The sequence below is a fragment of the Rhinopithecus roxellana genome, chromosome 12 (genome assembly GCF_007565055.1).
Source record: "Rhinopithecus roxellana isolate Shanxi Qingling chromosome 12, ASM756505v1, whole genome shotgun sequence".
Classification (NCBI taxonomy): domain Eukaryota; kingdom Metazoa; phylum Chordata; class Mammalia; order Primates; family Cercopithecidae; genus Rhinopithecus; species Rhinopithecus roxellana.
The window spans coordinates 85,833,185-85,852,131 of NC_044560.1; the positions used below are offsets into that span (position 1 = coordinate 85,833,185).

Sequence of the window (18,947 nt, forward strand, 5' to 3'; positions counted from 1 at the left end):
GGGGTGAGGGGGTGGGAAGGGAAGGGTCACAGGAGAATGATTACCCAATAACCCAATGGGGTACAGAAGCTTATACACCCTTTTTCAAAGGGGAAGGGGAGAGATGGAGAATATAGACAATTCTTTTGAGGGAAGCACATGATTCTTAGGGCGAAAAAATGGACAGAAATTAACTTGAAAATGATTCTCTTTAGAATTTGAATGAGCCCGAGAAGCAGGCATCATCTTGTGAAAAATCCATCCAGGCGTAGTTGCCTTCCTCAGTCTTCTCTTCTGAGATAGATGAGATTTCGCGGAGGGGAGGAAGGCAATTTTGTTTCTTTTGGAAAGAAGTTTTCTTGATTAGATTAGGACATTCTAGAGAGAGTGCCTCCCTATACTTGGGAGAGAAGGTTAGAAGGACCTTGATTCTGAGGCAGCTTTGAAGGCCTCTCACCATGTCAAAGCGCCAGTCTTTGGGGTATCGCTTTCTGAGCCCCAACAGTACAAAGAAATATTTAGGAGACCGTGGTTAGCAGAACCTGTTCACTAACTGAATATGTGGAGATGAGAAGGGAACAGAACTGCCCAGAGTAACTGGCATTTGGCCAGCCAATCATGTGCTAGGCATTGGGGATGCAAAAATGGCTGGGACCAACCTGCCTCCAGAGTTCTCTGACTAAAGAAACAGATGGGTCTACAAAATGTCAACAGAATTTAAGAAATGTGATGACAGAAGTATACACACGCAGCACAGAGGAGGATCTTCAGCCCGGCCAGGAAGATTCAGGGAAGGCTCCCTAGAGGAACCAGGCCTTGAGCTGAGTCTTGAGTCATGGCTAGCAGTTCCCTCAAGCAGAATTGCTGAGGGGCTCAGGAGCATAGACTTAGAAATCAGATAGCCATGGGTTCAAATCCTGACTCTTGTCTGCTTATCTCAGAAAAGCTATTTACACTCTTTGTTTTAAAAAAAAGACAATAATAGTACCCACTCCTAGGGTTGCTGTGAGTATTAAATCACCTAAATGTGTATAAAGTGCTTGGCATAGTAGTTTGCACCTTCTCAGTGCTCAGTAAATGGTTATTGACATGTTAAGTATTTCCCAACTGTATTGCTCCTTCTGTAATGTCCTATGTCCATTCGTGGCATTACTCATTCATTAAGCCAGAAATCTGAGTGACACCTTCAAGGCGTCCCATCTTTGCGTTATTCTCCAGATCCAGCTTACAGCACGTATGCCTCCTAAATGTCTCTCAAAGTCAACATCATTATCTCTTACCTGGACCACTTTAGCAGCTCCCTCAATGGTCTCCCTGCTGTCTTGTTGCCCCCTCCAGTCCATTTCCTGTCTTTTGGCCATAGTTTTATCTTTCAAATAAAACTATGAGGCCTCCATCTTAGCCCCCCACCCCCAACTCTATGGGTCCCTTCTGGCCATATCTCCTCCACACCCTCCACAGCCACCATAACCTGTCACCCTCTCCAGCCTGTGCTTTCATTCCCAACACACATGTGCCTCCACGGCTTTGCCCAGGTTTGTCCCTTGGCCGGAAATGAATTTCTCCCTTCTCTTCCTTGACTACAAAATGCTAATTCATCCTGCAAGATCCAGCTCACAAGGCAGAAAGCTCTCCCAGACGGCCTGTGCTATGGTTGTACCCTCCAAAACTTCCACTGAAATTTGTCATTGTAAGTATTAAGAGGTGGGACCTTTAAGAGGTTATTAGGCCATGAGGGTTGCACTCTCATGGGTGGAACTGACGCCCTTATAAAAGGGCAAGTTCAACTCCCTCTTGCCCTCTCTTACCTTCTCACCTGCCATGGGATGACACAGCAAGAAAGCCCTCACGAGTTGCCAGCACCTTGACACTGAATTCCCCAGCACCCAGAACTGTGAGCCAATAAACACCTGTTCATTATAAGTTACCCAGCCTGCGGTATTCTGTTATAGCAGTACAAAATGGACTAAAACACCCTGGTTGCTAGAGGCTCTCTCCTCTCTCAACCCCTGGGCCCCTCTGGGAGAGCAGATCTCCCTTTGCACCATAACTTTCCGTTTATGTGCCGGCCATGGCCAGACTGTAAGCAACTTAAGCCAAAGGACTGGACCTAATCTTTCACTGATCTATGGCGCTCAGCATAACTACCTAGGCCACAAGAACCAAAGGAGACTCATCCACACCAGACATAGAACAGTCTATGAAAAGTCATAGACCCATAAAATGCTGTATAATGTAAAGGTTAAACTCAGACTCAGCCACTTCCTGGCTTCATGGTTTGAGGTAAGCTGTTTAAACCTCTCCACGCCCCAGTTTCCTCATCTGTAAATGGGGATGATAACAATATCTGTTTTACAGCGTTGCTCTGAGTTCAAACCTCACCCATGCCCCAATTTTAGAGATAATAAAACAATCTCAGAGAGGTAAACTGACCCAGCCTTTCTACTGGAGACCCTTGTACAGTCATCCAATTTAAGTCTTCCCAAACCTGGCTGCTCAGAATCTTGTGGAGCACTTGTTAAAACCTTATTCGAGGGCAGAGTCTATTCACTAAGTCTTGGACCAGGCCCCAGAGTCTGTATGGGATCACCTCCAAACTAACTGCTTTTGGGAATTCAGATCACATTAGAGCCCTCCTCACCTTCCAGGCTCATGTGAGTTTGTATTGTGGACCATCTGTTGCTTTTCAGAAGTTGTCTACCAAACCAGTCTATAAAACGTTCATGCCACTCTTCTGTTCAAAACCCTTCTATGGCTCCCTACAGCCCACAAGACTCAGGCTGCCTGCCTCAATGAGACCCAAACACTGATATAATCAAGACCCTGTGCTCCCAATGTCTCTTCCTCCTCCAGGTCTTTGCACAGCTGTTCCCTGATCTTGGAACATTCTTCTCAACCCTGGCCCTCCTTCAGCAGCTAATCCCTAATCATCTTTCTGGCACTCACCCCTGTATTTTAACTGCTTGCTTATTTGTCTGTTTTTCCCATATGACCATAAGCTCCATTAAGGGTAGAAACTACATCTTGTTCAAGGCTATTCCTGTGGCGCCTGAAAGTGATAAATGTCTGCTGAATAAATGAATGAGAAGAATTAACTGATCCAGTGTGGCCCAGAAAAGCAGCCAATCCTGTAGGATTTTCCTCCTGCCTGGAGGCGACACACCAATTCAAAGGACTGCTCAAGGAGTGGAAAGGGGCTTTCTGGGTGGAGAATGCCATCAGCCCTCTCTGGTCTAAGAAGCCTGCAAAGCTAAAAGCTCATGATTTCGCATTAGACATGGGTCCACCACATTTAGCCCTGTGACCTCAGACAGGTCGTGTAACCTGCCCTGAGCTTTGGCTTTCTCTTCTGTTGTAAGGACCAGCCACATTCATGTAAAGCACTCACCCCTTGCCTGACCCACACTGGTCACTCAATAAAGCCATCGATACTAGGTTCTGTTTGCCATTTAGCTTCCCAGGAGAGCTCTGTTCTTTGTACTTCCTCTTCCCCTACCCCAGCCTCCACCAAGGTGGCCACCCATAGGAGGCATCAGAAAATGTGGCAGGACTGAAGTTTTTCTGCTGCTGATCAGGAATGACTGGAGCAGAAGGAACATTGTGTCCCTAGGGGAAGGGAAACCAATTATTTGTCAATACCTAACAATCACCACACTCCCGGTTTATCAAGCACATGCTGTGTGCTCGGCGAGCTCTGGACTTCCCTCTCTGGGGGAACCCTGGGGACTGGGAGGAAGAATGGGATACATCGAAACCGGAATAGCGGAGAAATTGACACCCTCCCCCTCTTCACCCCACCTGGGGCCCTCCAGGAGGGTCCAGGTCCTTACTGTGGGCATCAGGGGGCCGAATCTCCTTTCCACCAGCTGGCCCATCCCTGGGAGGAGCTCAGGCAACACCCCTGCTGTCTCCAAACCAAGAGAGTGGGCTCCCGGCCCCTTCTCCCTTCACCCCCGTCCTCCCACACACGGGACGGAGGTGGCCTCTTCTGGAGAGAGCAGCTGGCTCGAGTGCAGTTCTGCCGTTTTATTTTTCCTGGGATACTCAAGGGGATGTGGGAACAGCCACAGGTGTGGTGAGGGGAAGCCCCCATCTCCCCTCCCCAGCCGCTGGGAAAGGGGAGAGGCCCAGGCGCCCTGGTCCTGGGTTGGTCCAGCCACTGTGGTCCCTGGGCCCAGTGGGCAGAGGGCTGAGGATGGAGCCCCTGGGAGGGTGGGGCGGGCTCCTAGGCGGGGTTCGGGATTCTTCATAAAAAGCCACGAAGCTTGATCCCCACGAAGCCCAGCCCCGCGGGGTGGGGGGAGGGGACGCAGAGCCCAGATGTGGGGCCCGGCCCGGCCTGGCCCGTGGGGGGAAAGAATGGCAGAGATGGTGCCCATTGAAAGGAGGTGGGGACAAAGCGTCGGACCAGGTGGGCGGGGGATCCAGGTGAGGGGCGCAGGGCGGAGAGGCACGGCCCCCTGCCCAGCCCGGGCGCCTTCGCGTGGGGTCAGGAAGGTAAAAAACCCACGAGAGTGTGACGGGCCCGAGGGCTGGGGCGTGCGGTGCCGGTGGGGCGGGCGCACGGGGCGGCCCGCGTTCACAGTGACCTCGACGCTGGGTGTACAGTACGGGTGGAGAACCGCGGGCCCAGGCCGGGCTGGGCGGGCCGGACCGGTCACAGCCTGGTCTGGGCCTCGGGGATGTAGATCTCGATGCTGTCTGCGCTCTCGGTGGCCGAGCTGTGGCGGAAGGAAGCGGCGCGCTTGGCCGCCAGGAGCCGCTTGCGCGCTTCCTGCCGCTGCCGGTCCACGGAGTCCAGGGAGCGCTCCTTCACCGGCACGCCCCGGCCCCGCAGGGGCTTCTTTGGTATCGGCGGAGGGACCTTCTTCTCCTCCTGCGGAGCAGAGGACAGCGCTGAGCTGGGGCGCCGAACTATTCCAACACCTCAGTGCCCGCCCCCGCACCCCCGCGCCCGGAGCGCTGACGACCGCGTGGCTCCGAACGCGATGGCGCTCAGAATCCGCCACGGATCCCATGACCTGAAGCCCCACCTGCGCCTGTTCCGACAAGGTCAAATCCCACATTTTCCACCAAAGCGCAGCGCGTTCGAGCGCCCCCTGGTGGCGCCATTCTCAACAGCTCGCATCAGAACCGGGTTTTCACTCGGGGTCCTGACCCGGAGGAGGGAGTTCCCGACCCAGGCTCCGCAATGAGGGTGCACATACCAGGCCTCTGGCCCTCATCGCAGACAAGGTCCAGCGACCTGGCGGCTGAGGGGACTCTCAAGGCTCTGCCCTGGATGCCTAGGCCCTTCCTTCTGTAAGGTCTACTTTTGCCTTTTGCTCCCTCCAGCTGCAGCCGCCACTCCCTGCCCCCCGCTCCCCCGCGCTGAGGAAGCCTTGGGGTTCTGGCAGCTCAAGCACTGATGAGCACTGGGGCCAAGCAGATGGCAGTGGCCACGAGCATGGTCACTCTGGAAGGGGACTATCACCTGTCCAAGGCTGCCCTTGCTGCCTATGGGTCCCTTCCTCTGCCCCCTTGTTCATCCCACCCTTCACCTCTCTGGGGAGGGGAATTTCCCAGAGTCTGGCCTCTTTGCCTAAAGGGACCCCAGCCCCACCTTAGGCTCCAGGAGTTTCCAGCTGTTGGCCTTGAGTTGCTGTAGCTCCAGGAACTTGAGGGTCACATCCTCGATGGAGAGCTGTAGGAGGTCCCAGAAACCCGCCAGGTCCTGGAAGGTGGGCACAGGGAACGCAGTGGGATCCTGCAGCAGAGGAAGGCAGAGGGAAAGTGATTGGTCAGGGAGATCTGAGCCCCAGGCAGGACTATCCCGTGGGAACCTGCCCCCGATAATTCTTCATGGGTTCTTTTCTATTTTCCCTAAGTGCTGGCCAGTCTGAGAAACAAAGGGAAAGAGTACAAAAGAGGCAAATTTTAAAGCTGTGTGTCAGGGGAGACATCAGATGTCGGCAGCTTCTGTGATGCCCCCAAGCCACAAAACCAGCAAGTTTTTATTAGTGATTTTCAAAAGGGGAGGGAGTGTACGAATAGGGTGTGGGTCACAGACATCGCATGCTTCACAAGGTAATAGAATATCACAAGGCAAATGGAGGCAGGGCGAGATCACAGGACCAGGGTGAAATTAAAATTGCTAATAAAGTTTTGGGCATGCATTGTCATTGATAGTATCTTATCAGGAGACAGGGTTTGAGAGTAGACAACCCATCTGACCAAAATTTATTAGGCAGGAATTTCCTCATCCTAATAGGCCTGGGAGTGCTACAGGAGACGGGGGCTTATTTCATCCCTTATCTACAACTGTAAAAGACAGATGTTCCCAAAGCAGCCATTTCAGAGACCTCCCCTTGGGAATGCATTCTCTTTCTCAGGGATGTTCCTTGCTGAGAAAAAGAATTCAGTGATAGTTCTCCTATTTGCTTTTGAAAGAAGAGAAATACGGCTCTGTTCTGCCTGGCTCACAGGCAGCCAGACTTTAAGGTTATCTCCCTTGTTCCCTGAAAATCGCTGTTATCCTGTTCTTAAGGTGCCCAGATTTCATATTGTTCAAATACATATGCGCTACAAACAATTTGTGCAGTTAACGCAATCATCACAGGGTCCTTGGGTAACATACATCCTCAGCTTACAAAGATGACGAGATTAAGAGATTAAAGACAGGCATAGGAAATCACAAAAATATTGACTGGGGAAGTGATAAGTGTCCATGAAATCTTCAGAATTTATGTTCAGAGATTGCAGTAAAGACAGGTGTAAGAAATTATAAAAGTATTAATTTGAGGAATAAATGTCCATGAAATCTTCACAATTTATGTTCTTCTGCCATGGCGTCAGCCAGTCCCTCCATTCGGGGTCCCTGACTTCCCGCAACAAGGACAAGAGAAAGTCCTATCCACTTTTACTGCCAGGAACCTCAGCCTGGGAGAGTGGGTGGGGGCTGGGAGACAGGGGGACAAGAAAGAGCCCAGCCCTCCCTTCTTGTGCACAAACACCTGGCCCTACCTCCAGGCACAAGATTGACAGCTACCCCTGCAGGCATGCAGGCCTGGTCTCACCTCTGGTACACACACAGTCTGGGTCACCTGCCTGTCTCACCTCCAGCACACACACACTCTGGGTCACATATATCTGGTAGGATCTACTACTACGGGCACTCACCATGCTTTGCTGACACAGCCGGAAGAACTGCTGAACCTTCTGGGACAGGAGAAGTTGTGTGCTGCCCACAGCACTGCGGATCTTCTCCAGGACTAGAAAGCAGAAGGAAATTCAGGGAGGGAAATGATGCATCTCCTTCCCCAGACTCCAGGAAGTCTGCCCTGAATGCTGACCCCTCGGTTGCTTGGCACTGTCTATCCATCAGTCTCCTCCAGCCCCAGCCCCATCCTATCCTCAAGTTCATAACAAGTTCTTGCTCCACTACACCAAGACTGTATCCTCAGACCCTGATGTTCCCTCCTTCATACAGCCTACATTTCTTGAGTGCTCATCCTCCTTTATCCTTTCTCCCTCCCATATCAGCAAACAGACAGAAACCAGCCCCAGCCTAGCCTATAGCATTGGCCAGGGCATTAGCTCAGTGACCACCCATTGGCTAAGCTTTGTTCATCACTCATCAGTGCATGCAAGACTCCTTGGCTCTTTAAGAATGACCAAGTAAGTTAATGTACGTAACACATCTTCATAGTCACTGTCCCCTCAACTCAGAGATTCTGGAGTAAGACTGTGTCTCTCAGTGGATCTGACTTACAGGAAGGGCCAGGCTTTCCCTCGGGCCAGGGCCATGTCTCCCTGGCTGAATCTCCCTCATCTATGCCTCAGACAGGATCTGACATTGTGAACTGCCTCCCTCTCTGTAATCTTGGTCCCACCACCTGGATCCTCACACCAGTCCAGATCTTAGTCCCCATAAACTTGGTGATTTGGACTAGTAGCCATCCATAGAAGGTCCAGCCCTTTGGCCTGCATTGTCTGCAGTGCCAGCCCCTGGCCTCTAAAGCTGCACCGTGTGCACCCTGCTCCCTTCCAAGAGCTCCCAGCATGCCTTGCTGCCAATGTTGACCCGCCAGGCTCCAATGCAGATCAGTGAGGCACAAACTGAAGGGGCCTCCTGTTACACTGCAGCCCCAGCCACCCCCATCAGGGTCTCCTGAGCACACACTAGGCCATGGTCCCCAGAGTCCCCTCATTCCGATGCCGTGACTCACTCTCCTCGGGTAGCTCATAGTCCTCCGCCTCACGCTCCATCTGCTGGCACCAGTGCTCCAGCTTCTCCACCTCTGCCCGCAGCATCTTGATGAACCACTCGCCGTCCCGTGGGCAGGGGGACGCGCGGCCTGAGTCGGGGAGGCTACGTGAACCGCGCTCTATCCAGGAGTCACGGCGGCCGGCCCCGGGGCCGGGGGTGGGGGCGGGGGCAGGGCCGGGCGACCCATCGGTGGCCGGCGGCTCATACGGCAGTGGGTAGCCCTCGCGGTAGGCCCACTGGCCCTGCGTGTGGACCGTGCGGAAGACTGAGTAAGTGGGGGCCCGGGGCCCAGGCTGGGGCTCAGAGGCGTGCCTCTGGAAAGAACGTCCAAACTGCAGGGCCTTGTCTTCTGTGGCAACCGTGGCCAGTCCTGCCAGGCCCTCCAGCTCCAGGTCTGCCTGCACGCCGGCCGTCACACTGTTGGAGCGCTTGAACCTTGCTCGCCTGGGGAGAGGGGTGGCTGTCATCCCCCATCGCCCAGGCTCACGCCAGCTCTCACCCCCACCCCAAGCCAAAAAAAAGGAGGGGAATGAGGAAGGGAACCTACAAAGTGATGGACATTAACCTATGCACTTTAAATATATTGGTCCTTGCAACAGCTATGTACATAATACACCTACCTATTGCACCACCTCTAGACAGGGGTGATATCCAAACTATTTAGCAACCAGTTCAGTCCATGGACAGAGCAGATGCTGGCATACGCCAGGCAGAGCAGGCACAGACCAAAATGCTGCAGCAGTGCCCTGGAGAGGCTAGATTGTGGGGTGGGTCAGAGGAGCCAGGGTGGTGGCTCTTTACCAGTGAAGGCAGAAGTATTTCAATTTTTTTTTTTTTTTTTTTGAGATGAAGTTTTGCTCTTGTTGCCCAGGCTGGAGTGCAATGGCGCGATCTCGGCTCACCATAACCTCTGCCTCCTGGGTTCAAGCGATTCTCCTGCTTCAGCCTCCTGAGTAACTGGGATTACAGGCATACGCCTTTTGTCTCTTTTTGGAAGAGACAGGGTTTCTCCATGTTGATCAGGCCAGTCTCAAACTCCCAACCTCAGGTGATCCGCCCACCTCGGCCTCCCAAAGTGCTGGGATTACAGGCGTGAGCCACCACGCCTGGCCAAAGTATTTCAGTATTTTAACAAATGCTATGTCTATGCTAGTTTACACCAGCTGCACTAGAGTGTCCTCAGCCCTACCTAGAGATGAGTAAACCAAGTCAACCCAGCTTCAAAGTAGCAGAGCCAGGATTTGGACTCAGGGCTGCTGGGCTCCACAGTCCAAGCACTTCGCACTGCACCAGCTGCTAGAACATCACAGGAAGAAATGCCTTGGAGCAGCTGCGGGTGGAGTGGGCCTGCAGCTGGGAGGACTTCTCTAGGGACCCCGATGGCTCAGCCCAGAGCCTGGCCAGACACAGTAAGTCAGTGCCAGTGGAGCTGTATTAAGTTGTTTGCAGGAATGACATAGGGCTTGGAAATTTCTTGTCTTTGAGTTAATAATATGCAAATCTTATGCAAACCAGAAAGTCAACTGACCTTGTTCATTTTTTCCCTGAATTCAGAGCTCTTTTCTATAAAGAAGTCAGCGGTCCCTTAAGATGCATGAGGTTGGGACCAGGCAATACTTTAAGAAGTGGGAGCCAGGAGATGTGGGAGGTGGGAGATAAACAGAAGATCAAGGTTTGGAAATTCAAGGACCACAAAAGAAAAGCCTGTGTGTCCTGAGCTACCTCCACCCCTACATGGTCAGAAGGGATTGTGGGGCCAGCTCTACGGGTCCCTCTACCTCCCCAAGAGACTCTCCCAACCCCCGCAACTTCAGCCTTCCTCTTGCTGCCCAGGCCTTCTCTCCCTGCCTGCCTGCCTACTTCTCTCCAGCTGGCAGGCTGCCTGCTGGGAGCCTGTTGCCATAGAAACCAGGCCCAGAAGGATGCTGCAGGACCCAGGAAGGAGAGATGCACTCATGTGCAGTCTCCAACGAGCCCTATGTCCCAACCCCCACCCAGAGAGGGAGAAGGAGAGAGAACATATCCTCATTGCCTCCCACACAATCTTCCCCTCAGTGTCTGCCCTGTCCTGCCCTGGTCAAGGCCTGTACCACCATCTGCCCTGATGATTAAACTGGCCTCCTTTCAGATACCTCTGCCTCCATGAGTACCCTGCAGAGGAAGAGCATGGGACCAGGAGTTAGCTCTGAGTTCTAATGCTGGCTTTGTCACTGTGTACCTTTGTCACTCACCCTCCATCTAGGTCATCCAATGTGTATGTGTATGTACTTAAAAAATATATATATATATATATATATATTAGATATAAATATACACACATATATACATCTAAAAATACACACATATATACAATTATAGAAATAGATAAGTAATTGCCAAGGTAGCTCCTCTCTCTAAAATTACATTTTGCATATTTTAAGATCTGGGGCCCTCCCCAGTCCACCCAAGACTGGAGTAGTCTTCCTAAAGCTGAGCTCTGCCAAGTCATTCCTCTGCTCAAAACGCTTCCACGGTCCCCTACTACCAACAAGACAAAGTTCAGACTTCCTGTACCAGCATTATCTGAGGCCCTGATGCCCTGGACACAGTCCTCCTCTTCAACCTCATCTCCCCCACATTCTCCTTGTTCCCCAAGTTGACTCCAAGTCTTTGCACACGCTATTTCCCTGCCTGAAATGTCCATTCCCTGCTTAAGTCCTGTTTCACCTGTTTCACCCCCCTCTCCCCCCAAGACCACACCTGAGTACCACACCTCCCTCAGCAGCCCTCCTGGCTTCACAGGCAGCCCTGCCGTTCAGGCAGATTGTTCTTTCTGGTGAGAGTCTTGCGTGTCTAACTGCAGTTAGGATGCACCTTGACTTGCTTTGAATGTTCGTGTGCCTTTGTGCTCTAGTTAGCTTGTGGCTCCTTCAGAGCTACAGCTGTTGCAAACCACAAAGGTAATGGAGGGGTTTGCTCCAATAAATACGTGCCTGATAGTCTGCCATGCCTGTGTGCTTTCCTGTCACCCCTGCTAAACACAGCTCTGTCCTTCGGCACTGCCATGTTCACTGCCTTCCACCTGTCCTCTGAGATGTCCTGAGAGGATCCCATTCCATCGTGATGGAAACAGTATGGAAACAGCCATACTGCCGGGAACAGAAGCACCAAGTGCCCCAGGCTGCATGCTTCTCAAGTCACTGCCTCAGTGAGCTCTCTCACATGTCTGCCTCAAAGGAGACCAAGGAAGTCGAGGAGCCGATGGGATGACCGGAAGCACAGTCCTCACCAACGCTCCCGGCCAGCAGCCAGAGATGTGTACAGCACAAGCAGGAGGTGCTCATCCCTATGCAAGTGGCATTTAAAACCAGCAGTGTGGGCCAAGCTCACCCAAGAAAAGAACAACGGATCCAAGATCCAAACCCTGGGGAAACATGGACATTTCAGGGGTGGGTGGAGATGGTGCAGCTCATAGAGGAGTCTAAGCCGGAAAGGAAGACTGAGAAAACCAGCAGAAAGTGACATAAAAGCAGAGAGGGGACAGAAAGGTCTCATGAAGGAATGGGCAGCTAATATGGAAAACGCAGCCGGTTAAGAATGAAAGGTGCCCACGGATTTGGCAATCTGGAAGCCACGGGTGATCCAAGCAAGAGTGGGTTTGGTGGAATGTGGGGGCAGATGCAGACTGCAGCAGGTTGTCAGGAGGTGGAGAAAACTAGTCAAGGCAACCCTCAAAGAGCCTGGCTGAGAAGGGAGGAAGGCAGAAGAGAATGTACTGTTAAAGAGGGATATTTTGTTTTGGGTGCTTCTTGCTTGCTGTATCCCAAGAGGAAAGAACCTGTAGGCAGAATAATAGCCACCAAAGGAATCCACATCCTAATCCCCAGGACCTGTGAAGAATATGTCACCTTCCACAGCAAAAAAGGAATTTGCAGATGTGATTAAGTTAAGGATACTAAGAGGAGACTCTGCTGGATTATCCTGGTGTAATCACATTTTGTAAATTAAAGAGGGAGGCAGAAGAGTCAGAGAAGAAGATGGAACGACAGAATCAAGGTTGGAATAATGCAACCTGGGGACTCAGCCCACCACTGCTGGCTCTGAAGACAGAAGCAGGCTGCAAGCGAAGGAGTGCAGTCAGCCTCTAAAAACTGGAAAAAGTGACTAAATGGATGCTTCCCAGAGCCTTCCAGAGTCCAGTTCGAAACCCCATTGAGACTCTGACCCCAGATAATAAATATGTATTGTTTTCTATCACTGAATTTGTGATCATTTTTTTCAGCAGGAATACGAAATTAACACAACCTGTAAAGAGAAGTGGAATGAAGAGAGAGAAGAGAGAAGGAACCAGATATAAGGGGGATAAAAAAGAATAACATCTTCTGAGCACTTAGTATGTGCCAGGAGAAGCACTTTCCATGAATAAACACGCTCAGTCCTCACAAACAGTCCCACTCTATGGGTGTTAGTATCAGCCCTACTAATAGATCAGAAAACCGAGGCTTAAGGGAGTTGACTCCTAAAATAAAGGCAGGGCTGTTGGAAGAGACAAGGGAAGAGATCTAAGTAAGCTGGGGTTTGGCTTGGAAGTGGACAGAAGTCCCACCAGTTGACCCCAGTCATCACAATGAAATGGGTGATAGGGGGTGGTTATCTGCCGGAGATGTCTGGGGAGTAGGGAAAGGAATGAAAATGAGCAGCTTTAGGGGGGGCATTAGAACAGAGCGGTTAGGGCCTTGTGCTCTGGAGCCTTGCCCAGGTCCAAAACCCAGCTCTGTGGCTTGTGCCTCATTTCCCCATCTGTAAATGAGAATGATAATAGTAACAGTTCATAAGATTGTTGTGAGATAATATCCATAAAGAACTCAGAACAGCACCCTGCCTGCCCATTGTGTTAGCTATTCTAGAGAAGTAGAATGGTTTGCAGCTCTCACTGAAAAGAAAGGGAGCTGGACAAACACAATCATCGGAATGTAGCACTGAGAACCCGGCTAGGGCATTGTAGTTATTAATTATTATGATTGCTGTTGATCATTTCCATCTGTTCTCCCACAGCGCTTTGAACAAAACTCTTTTATACTCCATATCACATTGTATCATTGCTGGTTATTTGCATAAGTGTCTCCTCACTAAATAGGGCAGTTCATCACACAGAAACGTTGGCTGGTTGGTTGGTTGGTTGGAAGGAAGGAAGGATGGTAGAGACCACTAACTGTCTTCTAAGATCCACTCTCCACTTCCCCCTTAGTAGCAGAACCCCACCATTTTATGTTGGATGCATGGCTACTTTGAATAAAGATTCTTTCCCATTCTCCCTACCAACTAGATGTAGCCATGTGAGTAAGTTCTAGCCCATGAGACAAAAGTAGAAGTGGCATGTGCAACTTCCAGAAAGTGTCCTTAAAAGGAGGAGGTATGCCCTTCTTTGTCTCTTCCTCCTTCCCAGTCACCAGAATGCAGACATGATGGCTGGACCTCAAGCAGCCATTTTGAAACATGAGACCAAAGGGAAGTGCTAAGTGGGGTGGGGGATGAAGAATAAGATAGAAGGCTCTGGGCCCTGACACTGTGGGGCACCTACCAGACCTCAACTAAGTCTCCCTGGATTTCCTCTAAGTAAGAGAAAAATAAACTTCTATCATATTTAAATCACTGTTGTTTGGGGGTTTTCTAGAACTCACAGTCAAACCCACTCCTAACTATAACAGATGAATTTTTAGAATAGTGAAGTTCAGGGCTTATGTCGCTATTTAGTTTTGGATTTGGCAGTATTTGCTGTGGTGTCCACCAACAGCTGTCAGCACAGGATGGAAACTGGCTTCAGCTGTGAATTGTCATTAATGCGTAACAATGCGTTCACAGTATTTTCTCCCAAGCCTTTAAATGTGGCTGCAGAAGCCTCCTCCCTTTGAGTTCTCCAAGGTGACAATGATTACATTCCTGATGATTCTGCTAGTTGTTATCATGGTTACTTCAGGGAGAGTTTCCACTGTGATTCTACTTCAGGGAGAGTTTCTACTGTGATTCTCTGGGGGATAACATAAAAGCCTCTGGGTAGAAGCTGGATTATCCCAAGAGACACAGTATCCAAGGAAATCTCAGTATCCAGAAGTTGTTGAGAGGTTTTGCCAGGAGTATTTGGCAGCAGGCTGGAGGGGTGGGAGGGGGAGTGGGTAGGGAGGGGGAAGGACGGTGTCATTTCAACTAGGCATAGCCTTCAAACTAGCTGCTATAGAAGCTCCTGTGTGAAGGCATCTAAAAGCCTAAACATATAATCAAGCAGGGCTCACTGAACCCACCACTCCAGCCTGGGGGCTGTGACAGGGATGCCAAGCAGAGGCTAGGGTGGGAGATTCAGGAGGAGTCATGAGGGTGAGTCAGGAACTGTCCTAAAGTTGCAGGCTCAGGAATGGAGGCGGCATCTGCGCCCAGGGCTTTGGGCAGTCAGCTTCTCGTTGCTTTTGCAGGACTGTTCTTGGAATATAACTTCATGGAGATGGAAGCTTCCTTCCCAGGCCTCAAGGGGCCATTCTTTCAGCATATACCCTTCCCAAGGTCCCAAAGCTATAAATGACCATAATGTTAAGGAAAGGGTAGGCAGGTCTTCCTCCACAGAGTTCTCCAGGTGGCCCTTAGTGGGCACAAGCAGGTATGAGTAGGGATGTCAGATAAAATATAGGACTCCCAGTTGAATTTGAATTTCAGATAAATGACAGATTTTTTTAGTATAAGTTATGTCCCAAATATTGCATGTGACATATTAAAATGTATTCATTGTTTATCTGATCATCAAACTTAACTGGGCATCCTGGTAGTTTTTGTTTCTTTATTTTGGCGAGTTTTGCTGTTGATGTTGTTGGTTTTGTTTTTGCTAAATTTACAGTTTAAGATAAGGTCTTTCTGGGGGGAATCTAAAGGTGGAAGATACAGGCATATCCCCATGGTTAGAGAGAGTTGGAGGCAAAAATCCCATTTTCGATGACTTCAAAAGGCCACTTGCTAATATTCAGCAAGGCATTTGATGCATCCTTTTATCATGGCCCAGAGTGTGCTGGGTCTAGGGAAACAGGTGCCGTAAGGACACATTGAGACACGGCTGGTAACTGATTAAGTATGTTCTCTCTCACCACAAGGCCTTAGCATATGCTATTCCTTCTGCCTGGAATCTTATCTTCCATTTTTCACTCAGTTAATTTTTGTTCATCCTTTAGATCTCCATGCAAATGTCACTTCCCAGGGAAGCCATGCCTGACACCTCTGGCAGACTCAAAGCCCCATAGTCTACACTGTCATGGCTCACATGCCTCTCCTTTGCGGTACCTGGCACAGTGGCTATGTCATTCATGAGATTCTTAGATTAACTTGGTGGTAAGCTTTGCACGGGCAGGAGCTGTCTCTGGTTCTGCTCACCTTTGCATCCTCAGTGCCCAGCACAGTGTTTGGCAAATAATACAGATCCAATAAATATCTATGGACAGATGAATCTTGGCGGGGGTGTGTGCGGTGGAGATAGAACTGAAGGGGTGCCAGCCCCCTCCTCGTATATTCTACGCCAAGTGATCACTGATGCTGGGCAACTGGAAGGACTCACAGACAATTCCCAGACAGAAGGGACAATAAGTCCAAAATCCTCACCCAAGAGGTGAGCAGGGAACATCCTGAAAGCCAGAAGAGAAGAGATGTTTCCTGCCCAGCAATTTTTAAAACCAAAGCACAGAGAAAGAAACAGATACTGGGATGAGCGAAACAGCAGTAAGGACAAGAGAGTCAAAGAAAATGGGGCTGGGCTGTGTGCGGCAGGCTAGGCCTGAATGCTGGCCAGGCGAGGCTGCTGGAATTCATGGCTCACTTTTATGCACCAGTTGGGGCATGGTATGTGAGGAGTCAGACTTAAAGTGCCAGGGACATAAGGGACAGAAAGGACTATGCAGGTGTATGACTAAGGACACCTGCAGCAGACAGGCCAGGGAGCCTGGCCAAAGAGATGGGCCAGATTTCCCCTCTCCCCACCTGTCACTCCCTCTGAATTCCCAGTGTGATCACCTGCCCCAGGCAATTTGGTTCTTTAGATGCTTATTCAACACCATGTCCTCTCCTCAGTCCGCCACATCAAGACCTCACCAACCACTTACACGACAGCAAGGAAGGCCACGTTCTCTGCCTGTCCCTGCCCTTCCCTGACTTTCACTCCAAAACACTGCTGAAATTGGCCCACTTCTCTCTGTATCCACTGCTATCAGCCTTACCCAGACCACTGATCAACAGAGTAGACTGAACTAACTTAGGAAGCTCCCACTCACACCCTAAACACATAGAAATGCTGGGATTTAAGAAATCAAAAAGGCGTTTTTGCTACAATGCAGGGCTTGAAAATAGGAATGAGAATTTTCAGGGTAACAGAAACAGGAAGGAAATTCAAAACCCGTATAGTCAGAGAGGGTCTAAGCCAAGTGAACCACAGGGAGATCAGGCCAGACATATGCTAGAGGCTGGATGAAAATGCTGAAGGAGGATGAGAGGAGAGACCCCAAACCTGTGCAGCAAGGGGAGCTGGAAAGAGATCTGTGCACAAAGCCAGCAGCCAAGAAGGTCTGTTTCATTTGCAAACTTGGACTGGAAACACTCATGCCAGGGATGCAGCAATGTGGCCTAGAAGGAGAATGCTGGGAAATCAGAACATGAAGCCTTCCTTGTGTGGGGGTGTGGGGTTCAAATGAGTATTACCCTCGTGAAACACAAGAAACGTCAAGCCTCAAGGGAAGATACTAACTTTAAAATTTCAAGCAATGCTTCAGCATGAAGGAAACTGAACCAGGAGGAAGAAGAGGGCAGTAACAAACAATAGTGAACACACAAATTATGGAAACACACTTGTAAATCTAAACTGTTGAAGCACAAAAGATACAACAGCAGCTGATTTCGCAGACTTTTAAAGAGGTATAATCAAACTGCTAGATAAACATAACATGGAAGATGGGAGGAGAAAATTAAGAAGGAAATTAAAGTGTTCCAAAAGTCTTGTTTTGTGCCTAAGAGGGACAGAAGTACTGACTAATGTTAGACTTTATTAGGAAAATATGAAATTAAGTATATCTGTTAAATTTTTAAGGGAAATCACTACTAAAATGTAAACTTCCAAACCAGTGGAGAGAAGAAGAGAAATAAAGTAAACTCTATTGACTGTTGATCAGTTCAACGTAAGATAAAAAGTAGGAGAGGGAGACAGCAAAGAAAAAGCATGTCAACTAGAAAATTTTTAAAGTGATGATAGAAATAAACTCAAATCAGTAAAGAAAAATATATACATGGATTAAATATGTCTAAACTCTAGTTACATATCGCTTATAAGCAACACGTATAGGCCAGGCGCGGTGGCTCACTTCTGTAATCCCAACACTTTGGGAGGCCGAGCCAGGTGGATCACCTAAGGTCAGGAGTTCGAGACCAGCCTGACCAACATGGTGAAACCCCATCTCTACTAAAAATACAAAAAATTAGCCAGGTGTGGTGGCACATGCCTGTAATCCCAGCTACCCAGGTGGCTGAGGCAGGAGAATTGCTAGAACCCGGGAGGCGAGGTTGCAGTGAGCTGAGATCATACGAATGCACTCTAGCCTGGGCGACAAAGCAAGACTCATCTCAAAAAAATAAAAATTAAAAAATAAAAAGCAACACATCTAAGACATAAGGATATAGGAAGGTCGAAAATAAAAGGATGGAAAAAGATGTATTGGAAAATTAACCAAAAGCAAGCAGTCATAGCAATAAAAATCAGGCAAAAAAGACTTCAAGGCAAAAGCCATTAGTAAGGATGAAAAGCAGCCTATTTAATGACAAAAGAGCCAAGCCACCAAGAAGATACAACAATCACAAGCTTGAATGCTTATAAACAGCACATTTTCAAACTGAAGTACAAATTAACAAAGTTACCAGGGAAAATGACATATCCACAATCGTGGTGAGAAATTTGTAACACACCTCTCAGAACTGGTAGATCAAATGTACAAAAAAAGAGATAAACATTTGAAAAATATAATTTATAAATTTGACCATATATGACAGTGGTCTCCAACCTTTTTGGCACCACGGACTAGTTTCGTAGAAGACAATTTTTCCAGAAGTTGCAGGGGGGCGTGGTAGGGGATGGTTTTGGGATGATTCAAGCACATTACATTTATTGGGCATTTTATTTCTATTATTATTACATTGTAATATATAATAAAATAATTATTCCACTCATCATAATGTAGAATCAATAGGAGCTCTGAGCTTGTTTTCCTGCAACTAGACGGTCCCATCTGTGGGTAATGGGAGACAGATTATCAAACATTAGATTCTCATAAGGAGCACACAACCTAGATCCCTCACATACACAGTTCACAATAGGGTTCAGGCTCCAATGAGAATCGAATGCTACCGCAGATCTGACAGGAGGCGGAGCTGAGGCAGTAATGCTCACTCGCCTGCTGTGCACCTCCTGTTGTGCCTGGTTCCTAACAGGCCATGGACAAGTACCAGTCCCCCGCCCGGGGTTTGGGGACCCCGATATATGATATACAAATATATAATGAAGGAAGTCTCAACAAATTCTAAGGAATAAATGTAACAGATACATAATATGACCACAATGGAGCATATTTAGAAATCTGTAATGAAAAGGCAGTTCCCTGTCAAAAAAATTCATTTGAAAACTTAAAAAAAAAATTATTGTAAAACTTCATAGGTTAAAAAAGAAATTATG

At 49.1% G+C, this 18,947-nt stretch overlaps 1 protein-coding gene across 1 annotated transcript in view; it reads right to left on the minus strand.

Moving 5' to 3' along the window:
- DLGAP3 (DLG associated protein 3) overlaps positions 1–18,947 on the minus strand; it is a 68,108-nt gene continuing 49,161 nt past the window's right edge. The window contains exons 9-12 of the mRNA XM_030913701.1: positions 8,187–8,671; positions 7,138–7,229; positions 5,582–5,725; positions 1–4,855 (exon numbers count right to left, since the gene is read on the minus strand). Of these exons, the coding sequence (XP_030769561.1) occupies positions 4,637–4,855; positions 5,582–5,725; positions 7,138–7,229; positions 8,187–8,671 (940 nt within the window). The 3' untranslated portion in view covers positions 1–4,636. The remainder of the gene's footprint in view (positions 4,856–5,581; positions 5,726–7,137; positions 7,230–8,186; positions 8,672–18,947) is intronic.